This window comes from Lemur catta, chromosome 4, assembly GCF_020740605.2.
Source record: "Lemur catta isolate mLemCat1 chromosome 4, mLemCat1.pri, whole genome shotgun sequence".
NCBI classification, from domain to species: domain Eukaryota; kingdom Metazoa; phylum Chordata; class Mammalia; order Primates; family Lemuridae; genus Lemur; species Lemur catta.
Window position 1 is genome coordinate 56,897,513 of NC_059131.1, and position 27,844 is coordinate 56,925,356.

General features: G+C 36.5%; 1 protein-coding gene and 1 pseudogene across 1 annotated transcript in view; one reads left to right on the forward strand and one right to left on the reverse strand.

Annotated features, from left to right (window-relative positions):
- Positions 1-27,844, forward strand: part of ALMS1 (ALMS1 centrosome and basal body associated protein) — a 161,207-nt gene that overhangs the window by 56,715 nt on the left and 76,648 nt on the right. The window contains exons 9-12 of the mRNA XM_045549868.1: positions 609-742; positions 6,110-7,950; positions 21,650-21,891; positions 27,524-27,649. Of these exons, the coding sequence (XP_045405824.1) occupies positions 609-742; positions 6,110-7,950; positions 21,650-21,891; positions 27,524-27,649 (2,343 nt within the window). The remainder of the gene's footprint in view (positions 1-608; positions 743-6,109; positions 7,951-21,649; positions 21,892-27,523; positions 27,650-27,844) is intronic.
- On the reverse strand, positions 12,757-13,781 carry LOC123637051 (annotated as a pseudogene).

The window sequence follows — 27,844 nt, forward strand, 5'->3', positions numbered from 1 at the left end:
AATCTTCCCTTAAGGTTAACTTCTTACACTGTTTCTTGCACATTTTGATTCTACAAAAGCCTCCAATTTTTATTTATTATTTTTAAGTATCAACTCTCATGGAAGTGTCAATAACTATAGCTGGAGCTAAAAGGGGAAGCAAAGGGGCTCTCTTAATTAGGAGGAAGATCAAGATAAAAATGACTGAATACCACATTTAAAGTGGTCTTTTTATAGAAATATCTACAGTATGGTTTTTAAAAATCAGACTTTTCCGTCTGTTCTCCTGATCTTGGAAGCTAAGCAGGGTCGGCCCTGGTTAGTACTTGGATGGGAGATGGCCTGGGAATACCAGGTGCTGTAGGCTTTTTTTAAAAAAGAAAAAAAAAAATCTATATTGTAATAAATTTAATATAATTGAAAAAATAAGTAAATAAAAATAAAACTTTTCAGTGAAATGATCTCTGTCAAGAATTTCTATTAGGTTGTCGTATAATTGAGAACACATGCCTTAGCATGTTGTAGGCATTAAATTGCATATATTAATGATCTTCTGTGTTGTTTTAATCGTTGACAAATTGTCACTTTTGCAATTTATTGTCTCAAGTGTTTCTATGCTTTCTCTCCAGCCTGGAATATGAAGTTTAATTTGGCACATGATTATGGATACTCCATTTCAAAATTAAATGAAGATGACAGGAGAAAAGTAGAAGAGATCAAGGCAGAGTTGTTTGGTCATGGGAGAACAACTGACTTGTCCAAGGTATAAAAGAAATCTAGAAATGAGAAAATGTGAAAGAATGGGTGATGGAATTTAGATCCCTTGGGCATTGATAATCTTTGGCTAAAGTGTTAGAAGTCTTAATTCTTCAAAAGTCAAGATGTAAGGATGAGATTCTGTAATTTTTGATTAACTCCAAATTCATCTATGAGAAAAATTTATCTTCTTAGAAAAAAAAAGAACTGATTTGCTTGTTTTATCAATATATTGTTAAAGCAGACAGATTAAACATCACCCTTATTTTCTCTTCAGGGCACTATCTTGAAATGCAGATAAATTCCAGCTATTTTTGGATGTTTGTTTTCTGCTTAAGAATACAGAGCTGTAACAGCTTATATATATAGATGACTTTCTTTTTAATGGAACTTATTTTCCTTCTGTTATGAACTATTTCATGCATAGATGAGAGGATATATGAATTTTTTTTTTTTTTTTTGAGACAGAGTCTTGCTCTGTTGCCTGGACTAGAGTGCTGTGGTGTCAGCCTAGCTCACAGCAACCTCAAACTCCTGGGCTCAAGCAATCCTTCTGCCTCAGCCTCCTGAGTAGCTGGGACTACAAGCATGTGCCACCATGCCCGGCTAATTTTTTCTATATATTTTTTAGTTGTCCAGATAATTTCTTTCTATTTTTTTTAGTTAGAAACGGGGTCTCGCTCTTGCTCAGGCTGGTCTTGAACTCCTGAGCTCAAACAATCCACCTGCCTTGGCCTCCCAGAATGCTAGGATTACAGGCGTGAGCCACCGCGCCTGGCCTGAATCATTTATATAAAGAATAAAGGCAAGCAAAAAAATTCCTGTATGTTGGCTATTCAGCTTGAAAAAAAGAACATTACGAATACTGTTGAAGTTCTTTGTGTCCCTTTCCCCAGTCTTATCTTGACATGTATTGATTTCTTTGCTCTTCAGTATGGTTTTGAACTCTATATAGATGGTATCAGCATGGTATATATTCTTCTGAGAGTTAGGTTTTTCACAGTCTTAAGTTTTTGAGATTCTTCCATCTAGATGTACATAGTTTTAGTTTATTCATTACTGTATAGTATTCCAATGTGTGAGTATATCACAGTTTATCCATTCTCCTTTGGATAAGGCATTTGATCTGCTATTATGAATAGTAATAGGGTATGATAATACCTGTCTTATAGGATTTTTGTATGGATTGTATGAGATAATGCCTATAAAATGCTTAGTAGAATGTGATATCTAGTTAGTGATCAATAACTGGCAGCTATGATTATTATCAATTCTATATGAATTGATATAGCTATCATATGTGTGGATTTTATGGCCTGATGCCTACAGAATTCCTTAGAAAACTACTCTTCAGTGATATATTAATAGTTTAATTATTTGGCTTATCTCAATTTTGGAAAAGCTTTTTAAAAGTATAAAAAATTAGATTAGATTTTAGGTTTTCTATAAATGCTTGTGAAAAACAAAATTAACAAATGACAAAATGAATGGATAATTAGTTGTTCTAGCACTATTTTTTTTTTAAAGTACCTATTTTTCCCAGTGTTCTGCATTTCCCCTATTTTTTTAAATTTTCATGTGTTGATATTTCCAGACCCCTCAGCAATCAGATTGCCTCCATTTGGGTAGACTCCAGTTTGTCTGTGTTTTTCTTAAAATAGGATGTGCTGAATTAGATGAAACACAGAATTTCACATGTGATCTGACCAACATGAAGTATATTTGGTAATTCTCTTTCTGCCACTGAATTCTAGATTTTAATGGTCACAGTGTACTTGGGCGTTTTTAAGAAACATGAACTGCTGCCAAGATTTCTATTGTCATTTCTTATGTCTATAATGTTTTTAAAAACTCTGATGTATTTCTTCTTATTGGTTTTACATCAGTATTCAAGCCTATTGGAATGATTTTTAATCTAAATTTGGTCATTTATTAAATATCCCTTCCAGCGTTTTGCCATTGGTATATTTGGCAACTTTTTATCCAAATTAGTGATAAAAGTCTTTACTAAAACATTTTCCAGAACAGACTATACATACTATATAGCTTATCTGGAAATGATTATGTGAAAATACTAAAATTTACTTGGCAAATACTAAAGCTATAAGAATTTTTAAAACGAAAAGTTTTTATGAAAGATGTTTATGATTATTAGAAAAGCTTGAAAGATGTGATGGGAGGAGGTCGGGCATGGAGTGTTCAAAAAATTGTAAGATATGGATTGTTGGATAGGAGGAAGAGAAATATATTTTGGGATGAGTGTAAGTCTAATCATGCCTAGTTTTTTTTATTTTTATTTTTATTTTTATTTTTATTTTTTTTTGAGACAGAGTCTCGCTCTGTTGCCCGGGCTAGAGTGAGTGCCATGGTGTCAGCCTAGCTCACAGCAACCTCAAACTCCTGGGCTTAAGCGATCCTACTGCCTCAGCCTCTCGACTACAGGCATGGGCCACCATGCCTGGCTAATTTTTTCTATATATATTTTTAGTTGGCTAGATAATTTCTTTCTATTTTTAGTAGAGATGGGGTCTCACTCTTGCTCAGGCTGATCTCGAACTCCTGACCTAGAGTGATCCACCCGCCTCGGCCTCTCAGAGTGCTAGGATTACAGGCGTGAGCCACCGTGCCTGGCCTATGCCCAGTTTTAAGAGGCTGGAAGAAGTTTATTTTTCTCAATTTAGGGTATTTGCTTCCCAGTGATATGTCAGGAGGTATCAGGGTAATAAGAAGCCACAAAATGAAAACAACATTAAGTATCAGTTTTATACAGTACTAGTTAATTTTTTAAATCTTTTAGTTAACATTTTGTTATGAAATAATTGTAGTTTAACATGCAAGAGATAATATGGAGAGATCACGTGTACCCTTTATCCAATTTCCCCTAAAGGTAACATTTGCAAAACTGTAGTGATATATCACAACCACAGTGTTGATACTGATACAGACGAGGCACACTGAACATTTACATCACAGCAGGGGTGCCTCATGATGCCCTGTAATAGCTACATTGACTTCTTTCCTAGTGCCCAGCATGTACTTAACCCCTAACAACTACTAATTTGTTCTCCATTTCTATAATTTTATAATTTCAAGGATGTCTTATACATGAAATCATATAGTATGCAACGTTATTGGTTTTTTTTCACTCAGCATAATTATCTGGAGATTCATCCAGATTGTTGTGTGTATCAGTAGTTTTTGTTTTTATTGTTATGTAGTATTTCATGGTTTAGATGTACCACAGTTTAAATATTCACCTTTTGAAGGACATCTTAGTTGTTTTCCAGTTTTTGGCTTTGCAAATAAAACTACTAAAAACATTTATGTGCGAGTTTTTGTGTGAACATAAGTTTTTAGCAGTTGCATATTTAGTGTTTTTAAATTTTTTTTTGGAGAGACGGTCGGTGTCTTGCTATGTTGTTCAGGCTGGTCTTGAACTCCTGGCCTCAGGGTGATCTCCCTGCCTCAGCCTCCCAAAGTCCTGGGATTACAGATATGAGCCACCACGCCCAGCCCATGTTTAGTTTTTTGAGAGACAGCCACACCATTTTCCAGGGTGGCTATACCATTTTATATTTCCACCAGCAATGTATGAGCAATCCATTTACTCCATATCCTCACCAGCATTTTTATTTTACTCATTCTAATAGGGAAATAGTGATATCTTATTGTGGTTTTAATTTGCGTTTCCTTAATGGTTTTTGATGTTAACATCTTTTCATATCTTTATTTCCTATCTCTGAATCCTATTCAGTGAAATGTCTATGTCTTTTGCCATTTTCTAATTGGATTTTATTTTTAACTATTGAGTTCTTTGAATATGTTAGATACAAGTCCTTTATTGGCTGTGAGGTTTGCAAATGTTAATATTTTCTTTCAGCCTATAGCTGGGAGACAGAGGGACACCTCATTTTGCTGGGTGGGTATGAAAGTCTGGGCTTCCCACGTGATCTTCACAGATACCAGAGGGGAGGGATAACTCATTGTCAGCTAGCAGGGATGAAAGTAAGTCCTGGGCTCCTACTTGGCCTTCTCTATAGCACCGTGGCATGGGTGTTGGGTTGCCTCATAATTATCAGCAAGATTAGAAGTCTAGGCTCCTTCCTTGGCTGTTGCTGATGTAGGTGTGGATGGGGCTACAGTTTTTCCTGTCGTGGTTGGCTAGAGTAGAGCAGTTATTATCTAAAAGTTTTCTGTCTTGCTAGGATGCACCTTTACTGGTTTTTGGCAAGTAAGAGCAAATTTTTGTTAGGGCTTTTGTCTGTGTTTTTGTTCCTGTTGGCTTCTTTAGCTCCAGGTCCGTATATATGAGACAAAAAGAAAACCCAGGGATCTCAACACCATATTATTCCTCAGATCCCTAGATCCCTAGCCATTCTGCTTTCTTCTCTACATCTTTCAGATTCTCCTTACATTTGTTTTATATGTAATGTCCGGGTAGTTTAATTCTACTTAGCAGGAGAAATAGGGAAAAGTACATCTCTCTCTACTCCATCATGTGGGAAGATGCAGCATAATTAAAAATATTTTCATATCAAATCAAATGTTGCTATATCATCAAATAGAATGCCAAATTATAATGACGTTTTAGATAAAACATAGAAACCTTAAAGAAATTTTATATTTATGGTAGCTTTTGCTACTGATCCTATGACCCAGGAAAAGATACTAGTTTCTTTTTCCTGCTCCTAGGGGTTTTGTTAGGATGTAGGTCAAACCTCTGAAGTAGAGAGCCAAAAATACAACAGCTTAAATAAGGTAGAATTTTATTTTATTTTTTTCGTGTCATAGTCCAGGAAAAGTGAGCTCTGTTCCTTGAGGCCTCCAAGTACCCATGCTGGCTAGGCAGCTGAGCCATCCTTACACTTGGCTCCAAGCTTGTTCCAGGCATCACCATTTTCAGTGGGCAAGAATAATAGTGATAGTAGTGGCCGTGAAGATTGAGAACTTGATTTTTAAGGACAGGAAGCGGAAGTTGTATTTAACACTTTCGCTCATATTACATTGGCCTAAACCTAGTCATATGATCACAACAAGCTGCAAAAAAAAGAAACAGAATGTCTCTCATTTGGTGGCTATGTGGTTAGCAAAAGTTTGCATGAGGGAAGGAAGGTGAGAATATATACTGGAGGACGATGGTAGTCTTTGCTCTGTTTACTTTAATGGAAAATTATGAGAACTCCCTGAGTGGTCTTAGTTATCGTGAGCCTTTTTTATTCTGTAGTTAACTATCTTTTTCTTGCTGTTTTCTTTGACCTTTTTTATTGTAAAAGGATGACATGACCTTCATGGTCAAATCTTAGCCTGGTTATAAAACTGATTTTTGTATAGTTATTTGTACTACTTCAAGTAAGAACCTGCTTATATCTTCTAGGGTTTACAGAGTCCATGGGGAATAGGATGCAAGCCAGAAGCTGCATGTAGTCACATTATTATTGAGAGCCATGAAAAAGGATGTTTCAGGACTCTAACTGCTGCTGAAGAGCCACAGTTGGACAGCCACACTTGTGTTTTCAGATCTTCTGACCCCTCAGAGATGATCAGAGGACGGCGGAGCCCATCATCATGGAAAGCTGGGCACATCGACCTTTCCACATCCCTAGACCAGAACAACCCCCGTCTCAAAGTCTGGAATTCCTTACAGTTACAAAGTCATTCCCCATTCCAAGACTTTGTATCTGATGACTTCAAAATTAGCAAGGGTGTTCAAATGCCATTCCATGAAAAGATGAATCCTTGGCTCTCGGAATTAGTAGAACCTGCTTTTGTGCCACCTAAAGAAGTAGATTTTCATTCTTCATCACAAATGCCGCCCCCAGAACCCACGAAAAAGTTTACTACCTCCATCACTTTCTCATCTCACCGACATTCTAAATGCATTTCAGATTCCTCTGTGTTAAAGGTTGGTGTTTCTGAAGGTAGCCAGTGTACTGGAGCATCTGTGGGGGTATTTAATTCTCATTTCACTGAAGAGCAAAATCCTCCTAGAGATCTAAACCAGAAAACCTCTTCCCCTTCATCATTTAAAACACGTAGTCATTCACCAGATAAAAATGTGACTATTTTAGCAGAAGGTAGTAGGAAAAGCCAAAAATTACCTGTTGATTTTGAGCATTCTCATAAAGAAGAAAAACTCTTAGAAAGATCAGGTTTTAAAGGCAGTCATTCTGAACCCAGTGCCAGTTCAAATTGTAGCAATTTTAAGGAAGTTCAGTTTTCTGGTAACCATACCCTCATTAGCATGGGCAGACCAAGTTCCACCCTAGGAGTAAGACAGAAGAATGTAACTATAACTCCAGATATTCCTTCTTCCATTTTTCTTGAACAACGAGAGCTCTTTGAACAAAGCAGAGCCCCACATGCAGATCACCATGTGAGGAAACACCATTCTCCCCCTCCTCAACATCAGGATTATGTAGCTCCAATCCTTCCTTCTTGTGTTTTACTTGAACAACGAGAACTCTTTGAACAAACTAAAGCCCCACATATAGATCATCAGATGAGAGAAAACCATTTTCCCTTTCCTCAAGGTCAGGATTATATAACTTCAGACCTTCCTTCTCCCATTTTTCTTGAACAACGTCAAAGCAAAGCCCCAGGTATAGATGACCACATGAAAAAACACCGTTTCCCCCTTCCTCAAGGTCAGGCTTCTGTAGTAGAAAAGAATAATCAACATAAGCCTAAATCACATACTTCAAATATGATAAATGTTGAAGCCAAGTCCAGTAATGTTTCCCAGGCAGCCCCAAATCACTGTACATTAGAAACATCTGCATCTACTCCACCTTCAAATAGAAAAGCACTTTCTTGTGTTCGTATAACTCTTTGTCCCAAGACTCCTTCCAAATTGGATAGTGGAACCTTAGATAAAAGATTTCATTCATTGGATGCTGCTTCTAAAACAAGGATGAATAGTGAGTTTAACTTTGACCTACAAACTATATCTTCGAGATCATTGGAACCAACCTCCAAATTATTGACCAGTAAACCTGTAGCACAGGATCAAGAATCTTTAGGTTTTCTAGGACGTAAATCTTCACTGGACTTCCAAGTCGTACAGTCTTCTCTTCCAGATAGTAATACTGTTACTCAGGACTTGAAAACCATACCTTCTCAGAATAGACAGATAGTAACCTCAAGGCAAATACAAGTGAACATTTCAGATTTGGAAGGATATTCCAATCCAGAGGGGACTCCGATATCTGCAGATCGGTGAGTCTCATTGTGATAACAAGCAAGCTGTTGGAATTTGTGATAAAGGGTTTAAAATGCTTTAAGCAGATTTAAGTGTTTGGGGAAAGGTGGTGTGATTTCTCTGATGGGAGGTTGTTTCTGGCTAATCTTCTGGAAGTCTTTCAAGGAATAAATAAGTAAGAAAAAACGTGGAAGTAATGTATTTATTCTTTCAAAGGGCTTTTGGCAAGGCTTAACATCAAGTGTTTTAAAAAATTGTATTTCTTTGAGAAGAATCTTTGGTCATCCAATGGTACAATTACTAATTCCCTATTTATTGTTTTGGAAATAATGCTGAAGATCTCCTTTGGGAGCTTGTGTACATGCACACTGTCTGTCTCTTTCTGTTTCTGACTTTCTTTGTCCCTCTCTGTCTTCCCCTCTCCCTCTCTCCTCTCTATCTCTGGTTCCGTTTCAGGATTTCTCTAAAATATTTAATATTTTATAAAGAAAAAAATATAGCTTTCCAGTGGAGAATTTTGGTAGATACCACTTTAAGTGATTAAGATTAACATCACCAGTAAAGCATATCAGCATAATGTGCTCCCTGAAGTGATGCCCCATCTCACAATGTATTGTAGGAGAGGAAACTGAATTCAGGGATAAATGCATTAGATTTATGTTATTCAGCCTAATTTTAGTGCTTTGTCATTAATTCTGCTTTACCTTAATGAGTCTCTTACAATGTGGCAAAACAAAATTACTTGTGTGTTTAATGTTTCTTATTGTTGAGAAAGTGTCATACCACAGTAGAAAGCACTAGGCTTAGAAAGAAGGAAGGGAATAAATGTTTATTCAACATCCACATGTGATAGTAGTCGTGGCAATGAGGGCCTTACATGTGCTATCTTATTTAGTCTTCATAACTTTGTAAGTCCCACAAAGTAGGTGATGACATCCCTGTTTACCCACTGGAAAACTGAGACACTGACACTGTTACTTGTGCCAAGTGATGCTGTTTGTAAGCAGAAGAATGGGTATTCAAAATGCTGTCTGTATAATCAAAGCGAGAGCTTGTTCCCCTACATAGTACTGTCCGCCACAATTCTGAACCCTATTTCTGATTCTTCCTCCAGCTGTGATCTTGGACACTCATTTAATATCTTTGGCATTCATGGAAGATTATGGAAGGAAAACTTTGGAAAGTTGACTTGCAGTGGAGTTGTAGAAATAGTGCAACAAAGAGTTTCCATGTTAGTTATCTATTGCTTGTAACATATTACCCTGAAATGTAGCAACTTAAAACAGTTAACATCTGAAAGTGTCCGTAGGTCAGAAATCTAGGCTTAGTTTATATGGGTACTTCTGGCTTAGGTTCTCTCACAAGATTGCAAACAAGGCATTGGCTTCAACTTGGACTCATCTGAAGGCTCATTTGAGAGGGTATGCTTCCAGGCTCACTCACGTGGCTTTGCCTAGAGACATTTATAACATTTAAGCTTCTCTCAGTGAGCAAGTGAGAGAGCAAGAGAGGGTGCTCAAGACAAAAGCCATAGTCTTTTTGTAACCTAACATTGAAAGTGACATCTCATCACCTCTCCCATGTTCTGTTCACTAGAAATGAGCCATTCTGTGCACCCTGACACTCAGGGGTTGGGAGTTACGTAAGAGCATGAATGACAGGAGGTAGAGATCCTTGAGGGATATTTTAGAGGTTTCCATGTACCCTTTTTTTTTTTTTTAAGGCAGTGTCTCACTCTGTTGCCCAGACTAGAGTGCCGTGGCGTCAGCCTAGCTCACAGCAACCTCAAACTCCTGGGCTTAAGCAATACTTCTGCCTCAGCCTCCCTAGTAGCTGTGATTACAGGCATGCGCCACCATGCCTGGCTAATTTTTTTCTATATGTATTTTTAGCTGTCCAGATAATTTCTTTCTATTTTTTAGTAGAGACGGGGTCTCGCTCTTGCTCAGGCTGGTCTCGAACTCCTGACCTCGAGCAATCCTCCTGCCTCGGCCTCCCAGAGTGCTAGGATTACAGGCATGAGCCACTGCGCCCGGCCTCCATGTACCCTTTACTGAAGCTTCTCCTTATGTTAACATCTTATTGTAACATTGTAACCATAAAATATTTATCAAAACTAAGAAATTATCCTTGGTATAAAACTGTAACAAAAGTATTGACTGCTTGGATTTTGCCAGGTTTTTCCACAAATGAACCTTTTTGGTTTCAGATCCAACCTAGGATCCCTTTTTGCCTTTTAGTTGTCATGTCTTCTTAATCTCCCTTAATCTGTGACAGTTTCTCAGTCTTTCCTTGTCTTTCATGACCTTGACACCTTGAAAAGTGCTGATGAGTTATTTTAAAGAAAGCCCTTCAATTTAGCTTTATATGATGTTATCTCAAGATTAGATTGAGGGTATGTATTCTCAATACATCACAACAGGGAGCACATTATGTTGATATGCATTACTGGTGACATCAACCCCGATCATTTGGATAAAGTAGTGTCTGCCAGGATTCTCCATGTAAAGTTATTCTTTTTCCTTTGTAGATACTAAATATTTCAGGGGGATTTGTTAGTCTGTGCAAATATCCTGTTTCTGCTTGACCTTTGACCACTACTTTTAGCATCCAATCAGTGGATCTTGGCTGTGGCAGTTATTACTGTAGTATTGTAATGGTGTTTTTCTATGTCTCTCATTTCTTCTACATTCATTAATTGGAATTCTTCTATAAGGAAGAACTATTATTTCTTCACCATTTATTCCTTTAGTTATTTATTTACATTAATATAGACTCATGAGTATTCTTTTAATTTCAAAATATTAGGAGGGTACAAATGTTTTTGTTACATGGATAGGTTTTATAATGCTTAAGTCAGGGCTATTAGTGTGCCTATCACCTGAATAGTGTTCATTGTATCTGTTAGGTAGGTTTTCACCATTCCCCTCCTCCCTCTCCCAGTCTTGATTTCCAATGACTTTTACTTCTCCCTGTGTCTATGTGTGCCCATCAGTTAGTTCCAAATTGTTAGAGAGTACATGTGGTGTTTGTTTTTCTATTCTTGAGCTATTAGGTTGGTGCAAAAGTAATTGCGGTTTTAGCATTGTTGAAATTTGCTGCTTGATTTTGGAATACATTCTTAAATGTGGTTATGTTATACATCATTTTAATGTGCATTTCTTGCTGTATATTTTTTGCTAATGACGTGTTTATTTTTTATTTATTTTAGACTATGGAAATGATGTTAGACAAAAAGCAAATTCAAGCAATTTTCTCATTTGAGTTCAAAATGGGTCACAAAGCAGCAGAGACAACTAGCAACATCAACAACACGTTGGGCCCAGGAATTGCTAACAAACGTACAGTGCAGTGGTGGTTCAAGAAGTTTTGCAAAGGAGATGAGAGCCTTGAAGATGAGGAGCACAGTGGTCAGCCATCGGAAGTTGACAACAACTGATTGAGAGCAATCATCGAAGTTAATCCTCTGACAACTACATGAGAAATTGCCAAAGAACTCAAAGTTGACTATTCTATGGGTCATTCAGCATTTGAAGCAAATTGGAAAGGTGAAAAAGGTGGATAAGTGGGTGCCTCGTGAGCTGACCGAAAATCAAAAAAATCGTCGTTTTGAAGTGTCGTCTTCTCTCATTGTATGCAACAACAAACCATTTCTTGATCAGATTGTGACGTGTGAGGAAAAGTGGATTTTACACAACAACTGGCGATGACCAGCTCAGTGGTTGAACCGAAAAGCAGCCCCAAAGCATTTCCCAAAGCCAAACTTGCACCAAAAAAAGGTCATGGTCACTGTTTGGTGGTGTGCTGCCAGTCTGATCCACTCCAGCTTTCCGAATCCTGGTGAAACCATTATATCTGAGAAGTATGCTCAGCAAATCAATGAGATGCACTGAAAACTGCAATGCCTGCAGCCGGCATTGGTCAACAGAAAGGGCCCATTTCTTCTCCATGACAGCACCCGCTGCATGTCACACAACCAATGCTTCAAAAGTTGAAGGATCTTTTTTATAAAAAGACTTCTTTTCCTTTGGGTAGATACTGAGGAATAGGATTGCTGGGTCAAATGTTAAGTCTATATTTATTTCTTTTAGAAATATCCATACTGTTTTCCGTAGAGGTTGTACTAATTTACAATTCCACAAATAGCGTATAAGTGTACCTTTCTCTCTTCATCCATGCCAGCAGCTAGTGTTTTTTGAGTTTTTAGTAGCCATTCTGACACAAGAAAGGTGATATCTTATTGTGTTTTTTATTTGCGTTCCCTGATGGTTAGTGATGTTGAGCACTTCTTCACGTTTGTTGGTCATTTGTCTTCTTTTGAAAAGCTTCTGTTCATGTCTTTTGCCCACTTTTTAGTGGAGTTGTTTTTTTCTTGCTAATTTGTTTGAGTTTGTATTAGGTTGGTGCAAAAGTAATTATGGTTTCAGATCATGATTTTTAAATCATTATAACTAGGCTCAAACCCATCTTTTGTTTTTTTTTTTTTTTTTTGAGACAGAGTCTTGCTCTGTTGCCTGGGCAAGAGTGCCGTGGCATCAGCCTAGCTCACAGCAACCTCAAACTCCTGGGCTCTAGCAATCCTTCTGCCTTAGCCTCCCGAGTAGCTGGGACTACAGGCATGCATCACCATGCCCGGCTAATTTTTTCTGTAAATATTTTTAGTTGGCCAGATAATTTCTTTCTATTTTTTAGTAGAGACGGGATCTTGCTCTTGCTCAGGCTAGTCTCGAACTCCTGACCTCAAGTGATCCTCCCATCTCAGCCTCCCAGAGTGCTAGGATTACAGGCGTGAGCCACCACGCCCGGCCTCAGATACATCTTTATTAATCAAAATAGGAACCGTTATAATCAACACATTTTTGCTGACAAGAATAAGTTTGTTTATTCCTGTAGTGTAAAAATCCATGCTTTGGGATTCAGTGAACTCTTGGAAAGCATTTTCTGCATCCTGCTGGTCGTGGAAGCATTTTCCCTGCAAAAAGTTGTTGAGATGCTTGAAGAAGTGGTAGTCGGTTGGTGAGAGATCAAGTGACTGTGGTGGATGAGGCAAAACTTTGTAGCCCAATTCATTCAACTTTTGAGGCGTTGGTTGTGCGATGTGTGGTCAGGCGTTGTCGTGGAGAAGAATTGGGCCCTTTCTGTTGACCAGTGCCGGCTATAGGTGTTTCAGTTTTTGGTGCATCTCATGGATTTGCTGAGCATACTTCTCAGATATAATGGTTTCACTGGAATTCAAAAAGCTGGAGTGGGTCAGACTGGCAGCACACCACCAAACAGTGACCATGACCTTTTTTTGGTGCAAGTTTGGCTTTGGGAAATGCTTTGGGGCTGCTTCTCGGTCCAACCACTGAGCTGGTCATCGCCAGTTGTGTAAAATCCACTTTTCCTCACACGTCACAATCTGATCAAGAAATGGTTCATTGTTGCATACAATGAGAGAAGACGACACTTCAAAACGACGATTTTTTTGATTTTCGGTCAGCTCACGAGGCACCCACTTATCCACCTTTTTCACCTTTCCAATTTGCTTCAAATGCTGAACAACCATAGATTGGTCCACGTTGAGTTCTTTGGCAACTTCTCGTGTAGTTGTCAGAGGATCGACTTCAATGATTGCTCTCAATCAGTTGTTGTCAACTTCCGATGGCTGACCACTGTGCTCCTCATCTTCAAGGCTCTCATCTCCTTTGCAATACTTCTTGAACCACCACTGCACTGTACGTTTGTTAGCAGTTCCTGGGCCCAACGTGTTGTTGATGTTGCTAGTTGTCTCTGCTGCTTTATGACCCATTTTGAACTCAAATGAGAAAATTGCTTGAATTTGCTTTTTGTCTGACATCATTTCCATAGTCTAAAATAAATATAAAATAAACAAATAATAAGTCATTAGCAAAAAATATACAGCAAGAAATGCTCATTAAAATGATGTGAAACATAACCACATTTATTTAAGAATGTATTCCAGTATAAAATAGGAAATTTCAACAGTGCTAAAATCACAATTACTTTTGCACCAACCTAATACAAAGAATTCAAATTAGAAAAATTTTGTTTCTGGATATTAGCCCTTTATAGGATGTATAGTTTGTGAATATTTTCTCCCATTCTGTAGGTTGTCTGTTTACTCTGCTGATTATTTCTTTGCTGTGAAGAAGCCTTTTAATTTACTGAAGTCCCATTTATTTATTTTCCTTGTTGCTGTAATTGCCTTTGGGGTGTTAGTTGTAAATTCTTTGCCTAGGACGATGTCTAGAAGAGTTTTTCTTCTAGAGTTTTTATGGTTTCATGCCTTACATTTAATTTTTTTATCCATCTTGAATTAATTTTTGTAATTGGCAAGAGATAGAGGTCCTGTTTCATTCTTCTGTGTGTGGCTATCCAATTTTTCCAGCACCATTTATTGAATAGGACTTCTTTTCTCCAGTGTATGTTGTCTGCTTTGTCCAAGATCGGTTAGTTGTAGGTAGATGGTTTTAGAGAATGGTATTTAGAAAGCAAGATGTAAATACCAGATTTGCTCATTGTTGCTGAGATGTTACTGTCTCTAGCATTAGTCAATAAGAAAAATATGTATGTATGTTAACTTATGCATATACTCACATCTATATGCATTTCCATATCTATTAATTTCTCTCTGTATATATATATATATGTGTATATATATATATATATAGCTTTTTTTAAAACCATGAGTTCATATTGATACCTCTGACTGCAATCCAGAACCACAGATCCCCTTTCTTTATTTGTAACTTTTTTCTTCAATAGTGGTAAATCTGGCTCTCATTATCTGCAATATATTTACCCTAGTATACAAATAAAGTAGTTTCAGAATTCCTAACCTGTACCCACTTGAGAAACAAGTTGTTCAATTACAGCACAGTGTTTATGTACACTTTTGAATTTAGCATTATATTATCTAGTCAAAATGCTGCTAAAGCTTCTTAGGTCAGCTTCTCTCTTCCCCGTACCCTTTAGTATAAGTATGTGATTCATTTATAATACAGTTAGATTCATTATTCTCATTCCACACTCCCTCTTTGCCTCAAATCCTGGTTGACTTTTTTAAATTTCCACACTGTAACCTTATCTTTCTGTGGTATACAATTCTACCCATTGCCACAGTTATGTATAAGCAGTTCCATCAATCCAAAAATTCCCACATGCCATTCCTTTAGAGATAGTCCTTCCTCTGACCCCTGACAATCCCTAGTTTGTTTTCTTTCTTATAGTTATACCTTTCCAGAGTGTCATAAAAATGGAATCATAAGATATGTAATAGTCTTTTGCATCTGACTTTTTTTACTTTGCAAAATAAATTTGATTCATCCATCTTGTGTGAATCGGAAGTTGGTTCCTTTTTATTGGGCTACTAAAAGCAATAATATTAGTTTCATTGTTCTTTCGTATTATAGTTCCATTGTACAGATTAGTACAGTTTGTTTATTCATTCACTCATTGAAGGATTGAATTGTTTCCAGTTTGGAGCCATTAAAATTAGAGCTGGTGTAAACATTTATGTACAGGTTTTTGTTTTTCTACAGTAAATAGAAGGAGTATTCCTGAGTCATATGGTATAGGTGTATATTTAACTTTATAAGAATTGTTTAGAACTAAACTAAACTAGACTACTTTTCCAGAGGGGCTGTATCACTTTGCATTCTCACTAGCAAAAATGAGCAGTCTAGTTACTCCACATCCTCACAAACATATGGTATTGTCAATATATATTAGCCATTTTTACAGTTGTCCAATGGTATCTCAACAGATTATGATGAACACCTTTTCAAGTGCTTATTTACCTTCCTCTTTGTTGAAGTGCTTTTTAAGTTGAGTTGTTTGTTTTCTTATTGTTGAGTTTTGAGAGTACTTAATATATTCTGGATATAAGATTTTTATAGATATGTTATTTGCAAATATTTTCTCACAGTATGTGACTTGTGTTTTCATCCTCTTAACTGGATCTTTCATAGAACAAGTTTTTAATTTTGATCAAGTCCAATTGATTTTTTAATGGATCGTGCAATCATGTGGACAGTTCTTTTGTTGCCGCACTTTAAAAATATTCTACTTCCTTCTGAATTCCCTGGTTTCTAATGAAAAATTCTACAGTAATTTGAATTACTATTCCCCTATAAGTAAGAAACAGTGTATCATTTTTCTGTGATTAATTTTTTTCCTAGCAGATTGATCAAGTTTCTAGGCGTACACATTTCTTTGATGCATCTTATTTGGAGATTGCTGAGCTTTTTAAGCCCATAGGTTTACAGGCATACTCTAGAGATACTGCAGGTTTGTTTCTAGACCACGGCAATAAAGTGACTATTGCAGTAAAGCTAGTCACACGAATTTTTTTGTTTCCCAGTATGTATAAAAGTTATATTTACACAATACTGTAGTCTATTAAGTAGGTAGTAGCATTATGTCTTTAAAAAACAATGTATATTCCTTAATATAAAAATGCCTTATTGCTAAAAAATGCTGGCAATCATCTGAGCCTTCAGGAAGTCATAATCATTTTTGCTGGTTGGATGGTCTTGCTTAATGTTGATGGCTCCTGACTGATCAGGATGGTGGTTCCTGAAGGCTGGAGTAGCTGTGGCAATGTCTTAAAATAAGACAACAATAAAGTTTGTCACATATATTGATTCTTCCTTTCACTAAAAATTTCTTAGTAGCACATGGTGATGTTTTATAGAACTTTACCCATAGTAGAACTTCTTTCAAAATTAGAGTCAATCCTCTCAAACCCTGCTGCTGCTTTATAAATTAAATTTATGTAATATTTAAAATTGTTTGTTGTTATTTCAACAATGTTTATAACATCTTCACCAGGAATAGATTCCATCTCAAGAAACCCCTTTCTTTGTTCATTCATAAGAAGCAACTCATCATCCCTTCATGAGATTGCGGCAATTAAGTCACATCTTCAATCTCTACTTCTGATCCTAGTTTTCTTGATATTTTCACATCTGCAGTTACTTCCTCCACTGAAGTCTTGAACCCCTAAAAGTCATCCATTTGGGTTGGAACCAACTTCTTTCAAACTCCTGTTCATGTTGATATTTTGACCTCCTCCCATGAATCACAAATATTCTTAATAGTATCTAGAATGGTGAATCCTTTCCAGAAAGTTTTCGATTTACCCAGATCCATCAGAGGGGGAATCCCTGTCTGTGGCAGCTGTAGTGTCCTACTTAGGGTTCTTTTGTCTTTTATTATACTTATTATTAGGTATTTGATATTTTGGATGATATTTTTATGATACATTTACATTTTAATTTTATAACTTTTATGATATGAAAAAAATCTAATGGGTTTTTAAAATTTTGATCTTGTAATATCTGGCAACTTTTCTAAAAATTTACTTATATTCTAATAGGTTATGTGTAGGTTCTTTTGTATTTTCTATGTACACAATTATATCAAATATGAAAAGTAACATTATTTCTTCCTTTCTTGTCCATACCTCTTACTTCTTTTTTCTGCCTTACTCCCAATACCATTTGCCACTTTTACCTATTATAAAAGGGTAAATAAGAATGATAAGAGTTGGTATCCTTGTTTTGTTCCTAATCTCACAGGGAATATTCTCAACATTTTACTATTAAATACAGTGGTTGGTCTAGGGTTTTTTGGAGTTTCCCTTTGCTGTATCTATCATGCATAATTATTGAGTTTTATCAAATGCTTTTACTGACTATAGTGATGTTGTCATATGAATTTTTTCCTTTATTCTGTTGATGTGGTGAATCATTTTTATGTATTTATTTATTTATTTAATTTTTTAATGTTAACTCACCTTTCATTCCTAGGGTAAACTATCTTGGTAGGGATTCACACGTGTGTGTGTGTGTGTGCGTGTGTGTGTGTGTGTGTGTGTGTGTGTGTGTGTGTGTGTAAAATGAGAGCAACCACACAGCATACACACACAGACACTACGTTTGATTTTCTAGCATTTTGTTTAGGATTTTTGCATTTGTGTTCATATAACATTATTCTCTTTTTGAAATAAACTTTTTTATTTTTGAATAATTTTAGGCTTACAGAAAAGATTAAACATAGTAGAGTTCCTTATACCCCTCTCCTAACTTCTCCTGTTGTTAACATCTTACATTACCATAGTATACTTGTCAAAATGAAGACACCAACATTTGTAGGTTACTATTAATCTCGAGACTTGGATTTCACCACTTTTTCCGCTAATGTCCTTTTTCTGTCCCAGGACCCTACATTTAGTTAATTATTGCTATGGTCTAAATGTTTGTGTCCCCCCAAAGTTCATATGTTGAACCTAATCCTCAGTGTGATAGTACTTGGAGGTGGGGACTTTGGGAAGTGATAAGGTCATGAGGAGACAGCCCTCCTGAATGAGATTAGTGCCCTTATGATTAGACCCAAAGAACTAGCTTGTCCCTTCCACCATGAGGACACGCCAAGAAGGTGCCATCTGTGAATCAGAAAGCAGGCCCTCACCAGACACCAGATCTGTCAGCATGGACTTGCCAGTCTCTGGACTGTGAGAAATAAAATAAATTTCTGTTGTTTATAAGCCACCAAGTCTATGGTATTTTGTTATAGCAGCCCATGTGGACTAATATAATAATTGATACCAAGTAGTGGAGGTACTGCTGTTAACATACCTAAAAAAGTGAAAGTGGCTTTAGAACTGGGAAGTGGTTAGAGGCTGGAAGAATTTTCAGGTATGTGCTAGTAAAAGCCTACATTGCTGTGAACAGACTGTTAAGGATGATTTTGGTCAGGACTCAGGAGAGGAGGAAAACTGTACAAAAACCTCAGTCTTCTTCTAGAGATTACATGAGTGATTGTGAATACAATGTTGGTAGAAATATGGATGGCAAAGGCCATTTTGATGAGGACTCAGACAGAAATGAAGAACATGTTCTTGAAAATGGGGGAAAAGCATTCCTTGTTACAAAGTATCAAAGAACTTTGCTGAATTGTGTTCATGTCTTGGTGCTTTTTGGAATGTAGAACTTGCAAATGATGAAATAGTTTATTTGGCTGAATAAATTTTCAAGCAAAGTGTTGAAGGTATGGCTTGGCTTCTCCTAAATGCTGATAGTAAAATGTGAGAAGAGAGAAATGATTTAAAGATAGAATTTTAATCAAAAAGGAAGTAGAACTTAAAGATTTGGAAAATTCTTAGCCTGTCCATATTGTAAAAAATAAGAAGGTATGTTCAGGAGAGAACACCAGTGATGTGGCCAAGTGACCATTTGATGACATTAGTATGGATGAGACAGGTTTTATTCATCATGACAACTGAAGAATGACCTGAAGTCATTTTGAAGATCATGAGGCTGCCACTCTGATCAAGGGCCCAGAGTTTGAGGGCCTGGGGGACAGAATGATTTCAAAGGAGGGGCCACAGGCACCAGTGGGACCACTGCCCAGTGCTGCCTCTACGCTGTACTCCTTATAGTTTGTCACCACACTCCTTAACCACCATAGGTGTGGCTCTGGCAGCCCCCAGTACTGTGTGCACTGCATCTGGTAAAGCTATGGGGGCCTAGATGCCCCAGAGAGCCACAGAGCCCAGATAGAAAATTACTGTTGGGACAAGACCATCAAAAAGAACCACCCTCCAAGAGCAATGGTGAGCAGAGCCATAGAGACAGGGCCACCCTGAGACACCAAATTATTAGAGCCACCTGGGTGTAATTCAGCCCAGGAAAGCTGTAGATGTGTGACCCAGGCACAGAGAACTGCAGTAGGGATGGGCTACCCAAAGCCATAGGGGCAAGGCTATCACCCCAGTTTGTCCAGAAGGCAGAACCCTCACTGCAGTGAGCCTGGATGGGAGAGCCTTGAATCAAGGAAGATTATTGTTGAGTTTTAGGATTTTGAACTTGTTCAGGACCTTTTATCCCTTTCTTCCTTCCCATTTCCCCCTTTTAGAATGGAAATGTCTATCCTATGCCTGTCCCACTATTGTATTTTGGAAGTACATAACTTGGTTGATTTCATAGGCTCACAGCTGAAGAGGAATTTGCCTCAGGATGAATCATACCTTGACTCTACCCTTATCTGATTTATTAATAGATGATATTTAGGTGAGACTTTGGACTTAGACTTTAAAGTTGATACTGGGCTTTTACGATGGAATGAATGTATTTTGCATGAGAGAAGGACGTGAATTTTGAGGGGCAAGGGACAGAGTGCTGTGGTCTGAGTATTTGTATCCCTCCAAAATTGATATGTTACATTTAATCTTCAGTGTGATGGTATTTGAAGGTAGGGTCTTTGGAAGATGATTAGGTCATGAAGGCAGAGCCCTCATGAGTGAGATTAGTGCCCTTATAAAAGAGACCCCAGAGAGCTAGCTAGTCCCTTCTGTTATGTGAGGACATGGGTGAGAAGATACCATCTATGAACCAGAAAACAAGCCCTCACTGGACACTAAATCTGCCATTGCCTTGATCTTAGACTTCCCAGCCTCCAGAACTGTAAGAAATAAATTTTGTTGTTTATAAACCTCCCGGTCTATGGTATTTTGTTATAGCAGCTCAAATGGACTGAGACAGTTGTCATGTCTTCTTAGCTTCCTGTGGTCTGTGACTGTTCCTCATTCCTTCCTTGTTTTTCATGAACTTGGCAGTTTTGATGAGCACTGTTAAGGTACTTTGTGGAAAGTCCCTCAGTTTGGGTTTGACTGGAGTTTCGTGTTTGAGAAAGAATACCACAGAGGTGAAGTGCCCCCTGTCTCACATAGCAGGAAATATGTGCTACCCACGTCATCACTGGTGTCGTTAACCATGGTCTCTTGCATAAGGCGATGTTTGTCAGATGTCTCCACTGTGAACTTAAACTGTTTCTGCCTTTTTATACTCCATACTTTGAAATCTGGTCACTCAGTCTAGCTTATATTCAAGGGAAGAAGGGGAGATAAAGCTTTACTTCCTTTGGTGGGAAGTATCTACATCTATTTCGAATTCTTAAGCAAAATTTGTTTCTTCTCCCAATTATTTATTTATTCAGTCATTTATTTGTTCTGCCCGGTCTTAATATGAATTCTCTATAATTCTTGATAGATAACTATAACCCTGAAAATTTCTTGTTCCTCCATTGAAATATAAACTCCTTGAGAGAAGGCTCTGTTGTTTATCTTTGTACAGTCTATGCATTTAGCACAGTCCCCTAATTTATAATAGACATCCAGTAATTATAAAAAAAAAGAATGTATTTTCAATTCAACTGAAAAATACTGTTTCCTCAGCTAAATTATATAATGGCATTCTAAATTAAAATTAAAAGTAGGTTTTGGGTAAACTCACAACTAATGGATATGTAGGGCACTATATAGGGGAAGGGCATACTTGTAGCCCTGGCTTGGGTGAGGCAAAGGCATTATATGTAACCAAAATATTTGTACCCCTATAATATTCTGAAATAAAAAAAAAAATTATAAGAAAATGAGAAAAATAAAAAGAGTAAGGTCTTTTCAAAAACAAAAAAAAGTAGGTTTTAAAATAAATAAAAGTAAGTATATACATCCTCACATTATAATAAATGAAGGGTACCATAGAAATACCTTGACAACATTTGGGATTGATATGTCAACAAAATATTCTTGTAGCTACTTAAATGTTCCTTGAAACCATAAATATTCCTTGAAACCACTTTTGGAAAGAGATTTCGGGTTTTGATAGACCAAGGGTATGACCTGCTGTGTTCTTTCTCCTTTTTGTTCAGATCGTCACAGAAGGTTAAGACCTCATCTTCTGCCTTCCCTGAAAAATTATCATCTGATGCAGTCACTCAGATAACAACAGAAAGTCCAGAAAAGACCATGTTTTCGTCTGAGATTTTTATTAATGCTGAAGATCGTGGACGTGAAATTCCGGAGTCTAGTTCCCAGAAGCTAAACAAAGCTCCTGTAAAGTTGGCTTCCTCATCTTCAGTTCAACACATTGCTTTTCCTCGTGGCACAGATGGTAAGAGAATGTGATTGCATTTTAGGTCATTATACCAACTCTTACATGTAATTATCTTAGAAATTGGTGATTGTGTCTTTCTAGTCAGAAAACCTAATTTTAATTTAAGAATTAGGATCCACATGATTATGTCATTTATTTATGTAGCTATCAGGAGAATATGATTTATTATATTGTTATCTTAATTTCTAGTAGAGTTAACAGGTAGAACTCATTCTGCTTGTGACTGATTTATTTTTGTCTCAGCATATTTGCAGTAAGAATCCAAGTAGTTCGTAACAACTTAAAAATAATTGAGGTTTGCTTGTAGGTAGACAGATAAATTATTGGCATTTTGTATTAGAGTAATGTTATGTACTATAATAAATAGATGCAAAAACATATGATAGTGTAAATGTAATAGCAGTTTGCTTCTTGCTTATAAAACAATCACCAAGGACCCAGGTGGACTGTTTGCCCTGCTGTCTTTAGCACGTGAAGCCCGTGTATCTTGGATTCACATTCACAGTCAACAGGAAGGAACAAAAAGCATGGTAGAGCATATATGGGAAGTTTTTATAAGCCAGTTCTGGAAGCGGCCCCAATCATTTTTCACTGACTAGGAATATAGTTTAGCTGTGTTTTCCAGGATGAAGAAGAAATGGATTTTGTGAACAGTTAGCAGTCGCCACCATAAGGTCTATATTTAGAGTGTTTTATGTGCTATAGTTTCTATGATATTTTGATGGTGCTTATACTATATAACATTTAGAATTAGAGTGAATTGTAAATTATTTTCCTTTTCAGGCAAATACCAGGAAAATGAATAATTAAGTTTCCATTCTTCCCCAGATGAAGGTGGAAACTTTACTAATTTTAAAATATTTAATATTTTGTATAAATCTACTCAAAATATATTTTAAGTTTTCCTACTATCTGCATATAGATGGGATATGCCTAAATATAAAGAAAATTGCTTGGTTCAGCATTTAAATTGTACTGAATTTAACTTAAATAAATGCATTTATGTATTAAGGTGATTATAATTTTTTTTTTAATTTTTTAGAGACAGGGTCTCAGCTCTGTCACCCAGGCTGCAATATAAATGGGGTAATCAATCACAGCTCACCATAACCTTGAACTGGGTTCAAGCAATTCTCCCACCCCAGCCTCCCAAATAGCTGGGATTATAGGCATGCGCCAACACACCCAGCTAATTTTTTTTCATTTTTTTGTAGAGATGGGTCGCATGTTGCCCAGGCCGGTCTTGAACTCTTGGCCTCAAGCAATCCTCCTGCTTCAGCCCACCAAAGTGCTGGGATTATAGACGTGAGCCACCACGCCTAGCCAAGATGGTTATAATTTTTTAACATTTTCATTGTGAAATAAAAGTATTTCACAATGAAATATAAATAGTTTAATAAATTATCACAAAATATAAAATATAAATAGTTTAATAAATTATCACAAAGAACACCTTTATGTGTTAGTTACCTATTGCCACAGTGATACCCAGTAACAAACAGGCTGCGCTTAGCTCTAAGCTGTGGAAATGGTTGGATTTATTCCAAATGCTTGTTTCTGAAACCCAGGCTAATGGGTCAATTGTTATCCTGGGGTATGTTTTCAGGGTGATGGCAGAAATACAAAAAGGGAAACTCAGTTGTGAAAGTGTATTTTAAACTTCTGCTCTTATCAAGTTGAATTAATCTATAGAGGCCACGATTTATGTTTTTTGTAAATTTTTTGAAAGATTAATAATATTTTGCTTATTAATACAGCATTATTTTTAATACTGTAGGTCAAAAGTAAAATTTTGTGAGGTTTTTGTTTTGTTTTTTTTTTTGGCATAAAAACATTTTAAGGTTTAGGCCAGTAGTTCGAGACCAACCTGGGCAGCATAGCGAGGCCTTGTCTCTATGAAAATAAAAATAAAAATAATTAGCTGGGAGTGGTGGCATGTGCCTGTAGTCCTCTTACTTACTCAGGAGGCTGAGGCAGGGGAGTTGCTTGAGCCTGGGAGTTCGGGGTTGCAGTAAAACTATGATTGCGCCACAGACTCCAGGCTGGGTGATGGCAAGACCCTGTCTCTAAGTAAGTACGTATGTTAAAGATATGACTATTTACATACTACCCTGAATTAACAAAGTAATATACTGTGTATTTATATTTGATTCTATTTTTAATTTTTAGAAGAAATAAATTTTATAGTTAAACTTTTTTCTCTGCCACTCTGAAGTCCTTGCTACATTTCCCACAAACAGCTGTTATTTGTGTTATACTCACTTCTTCCCCTAGGCAGGCAGTCCACAGTAACCTTAAAACTAATTGCATCCAAACATAAAGTTGTTGAGACCTGCAAAAAGCCACTATTTGTTTCCAAATTCTCCATCTCCATGTGATAGCCATTCCTGCTCCATGTCAATTGTAATTTTGCCCAGTCATTAATGTTAAGTTTCTACAACCTGTGAATTAAATGATACATTTAACCATTGCTATCAAGCTTTATATACACTGGTGGAGGAAGAAAATTAATAGATCAGTATTCTAACAATAAGTATAGCAATGACCAAATAGAAGTGGGGGCTACAACTTTTTTTTTCCTCCCATATTTTTGTCTGATAGAGTGGTAGAGATATTCTTAAGTTGTCTGAGACTTTACTAACCCTGTATATGTAGGGTTAAGGTCATTTTTTGACAATTTCTGTCACCAGACATGGTAAAGTGGTCCCTTTGGTGTTACTCCTAATGACTTCGTTTTTTAAGGTAACCTTATTTCTTCTTGATTGTTCAGGTCACTCATAGATTTAGTCAACACTCTGCATGCTACTTCATGTTTTGCTTTAGTGATATAAAAAATGTAAAATGGCTCCTGTCCCTGGTAGAAGTGTCCTTCCTTATTTCTAAGATCTTCCATCTAACAAAACTGAGAGTCACAAAAATTGAAAGTAAACAGTTCCAAAAAAGCTTCTACCTTTGTTCCCAAATGCATACATTCTGTCTGGTACTTGCTATAGGAAAGTATGGTATATGGTTCAGAGCATATCCCATACTTTGTTCAATAGCATTCCACCCTCAGAAAGTGGTGTCCTCCAGCTTGTGCCATAACAGTTATCAGTAAATACCTCACTCACTTTTTTTTTTTTAAGGTTTAGGATGGTTGTAGGTGATAAGGCACATAATGAGAACAGTGAATCCCTGTAGGCATCAGCCTTTTGTCTTATTTCTTCACTGTGAAGTGAGGTCCTTGTTGGAAGCAGGGACGTAACTATAGAATTCATTTCCAAAATAAGTCATCAGAATGATGGAGGATGGTGACATAGTTCTAAATAATAAAAAGATTATTATTGTGTCCACAATGAAAGAAACCTCATTCTACTCTGGGACTATCAGAATCTAGAAGATTTGATTTCTATAAATTAGATATGGGCAATTAGGAATCCATCTAGAAGTCATGACAGGACGTTAGAGAAAACCATGATCTATAAGGATAAGGATAAATTGAAGGAACTGGAGGCATTTAGCCAGGAGAAATGGTAGCTGTCTTCAAAGTACTAATTCATATGAGCAATACCACCCTATAAAATATTTAGAAATAACCTAAATAAAAATTTTAAATAATCTATATGCAGAAAACACTAATCCTTTGTGTAGAGATAGAAAAGAACAGTTGACTAAATTAAGAAAAGGGTATATTTCTGGATAGGAAGGCTGAATATTGTAAAGATCTCATTTATTCCCAAATAAATGTATACTCTAACATAATTCTGTCCAAAATTCTAATGAAATTGTTCTTTTGAACTTGCTTAATTGATCTTAACATTCATCAGGAAGAATAACAAAAGAACATTTTGGAATAAAAGAGTAACTCTTGTTTCTCACAATGAAGAAAAATAGGGATTACCTAATGTGTTATTAAGATAAATTTGTTACTTATTTAGGGAGAAGGGGAGTGGAAGAACTCAACACTTTATCTCTAAACATCTTAAAATTACTCTTTGATGTAATTTATATTTTTTAATTCATTAAATTTTCACAGTAACTGTAAGAGGTAGGTAGTATTATCAAGCCCATTTTGTAGGTAAGGATACAGGCAGAAAAAAAAAGAGTAATTTGTTCACGATCACATAGGTAGTAAGTGGCAGCTCTAGTAGATTTAAAATTAGTTGGCTGATTGCTTACTGAGTGTGTATTAGGGTACAGGATAGGCTGTTATCACAGAAACTGCAAACTACAGGTAACTGGCCTACAGCAGGTAGCTGTGCTCTGTGTCTGGTGTCTCTGGCATCCTACAGTGTGACTTCCATCTCTGGATCCTGTGTAACTGCTGCATGATCTGCAGTACCTAGGAGGTGGGGGCTTTAATGGAAAGCCTAGAAGTTGCACATATTCTTGCGCTCATCCTGTGGGCCGAACTTAGTCATATGTGCTTACGTGGCTGTAAGGGAGATTGGAAAATATAGTGTATATATGAAGGGGGTGTGGGTATGAGGGGACATTTGACGCTTTCTACCATACCATGAAAGAAAAACAAGTATATAGAAAAAAATTCAACCTCAGCAATAATCATATGAGGGCAAATTTAAAGAAGATTCTGTTTACCCCTATTAAGAATTATTTCTTGATGACTGTACATTTGCTATTGGAGGAAGAGTAAATTGGCACAGACATATTAGAAAACCATTTAGCAGGTAGTACTTTTTTTACTTCAAAAATGGTATAAATTTTCACTCTGTAATCAGAGAATTTACCTGAGATGGGTGGCAGTGGAGAATAAGTATAAACAGGAAAAGCTATATTCACAGAATTCTTTATGAACTGCAAATTTAACTCAACCTAAATTTTCAACATTAGGGAAAGGGTTGAATATATTTAATCTGTGGTATAACCATAAAAATGTGAAGAATAAGAAATAAAATGAATATTTTTATTATAAATGTAAAGTAGAAAAGCTTAATTCTGAATGATATGTACTATATTCAGACAACTTTGTAGACAAATAGAAACAGAGGGAAAAGCTGGGTAGGGTATACATTAAAATGTTAATAATAGTTATCTTTGAGTGGTAGGACCTTGTATTTTTTTCTGTTATGAGTTTGTTTAATGTTAAGTATTTGTATTCTTGCAATAGAAACGTTGTTTTGAAGCTCTGTCATCTAAAGAGAATTAGACTTATTTTCTATGAATCGGGGAACAGAATAAAACCAACAATAGGGGTTAACAATGACCAGGTTTGGGTTTAATGTACAATAAAGTGTTTTTTAGTTAGAGTCTTCTGTATATGAAAATAGATTGCTAAAAATTCATCTTCTCAATGAAACCTACCCCTGCCATCCTATTTAAACTACATTTCCCCTACATTTAAACCCTAATTTCCACTGTATTTCTAATCTTTCTCAGTATTTCTAATTTTTTCCCATGCCCTTTCTACTTTATTAAGATACTAGATAATTTACTCATTTAATATGTTAATTGTTTACTGTATCTTTCCCTTTAGAATTCTTCTTCTTGAAGGTAGAGGTATATCTCTACTTAGTTCACTCATATATTCCAGGAATCTTGAACACTGTCTGGCTCATGGGATGCATTCTATTTTTGTTCGTTGAATTAATGAATGTTTTCTTATTAACTGCTCTGATTTTTACCTCCCTAGGCCAGCCTTTATTATTGCCATATAAGCCTTCTGGTAGTACGAAGATGTACTATGTTCCACAATTAGGGCAAATTCCCTCATCTCTGGATTCCAAATCAGACACCACCGTTGAGAGCTCACATTCAGGTATTATGCAGAAACCATTTTATATTTTGAAATTTTATTTGTGTGTTTTCTTGTTGATTCTGATATGACAAATGAAAGTTCAGTGCTCTTACTCTTTCAGTGAAATATGGAGTGTTTCATGCCTTGATTTCTGGTTCAGATAGGTGAGTTCTTTGATCAGATCCATACAAATTAATAAATATTTGAAGAAAATTG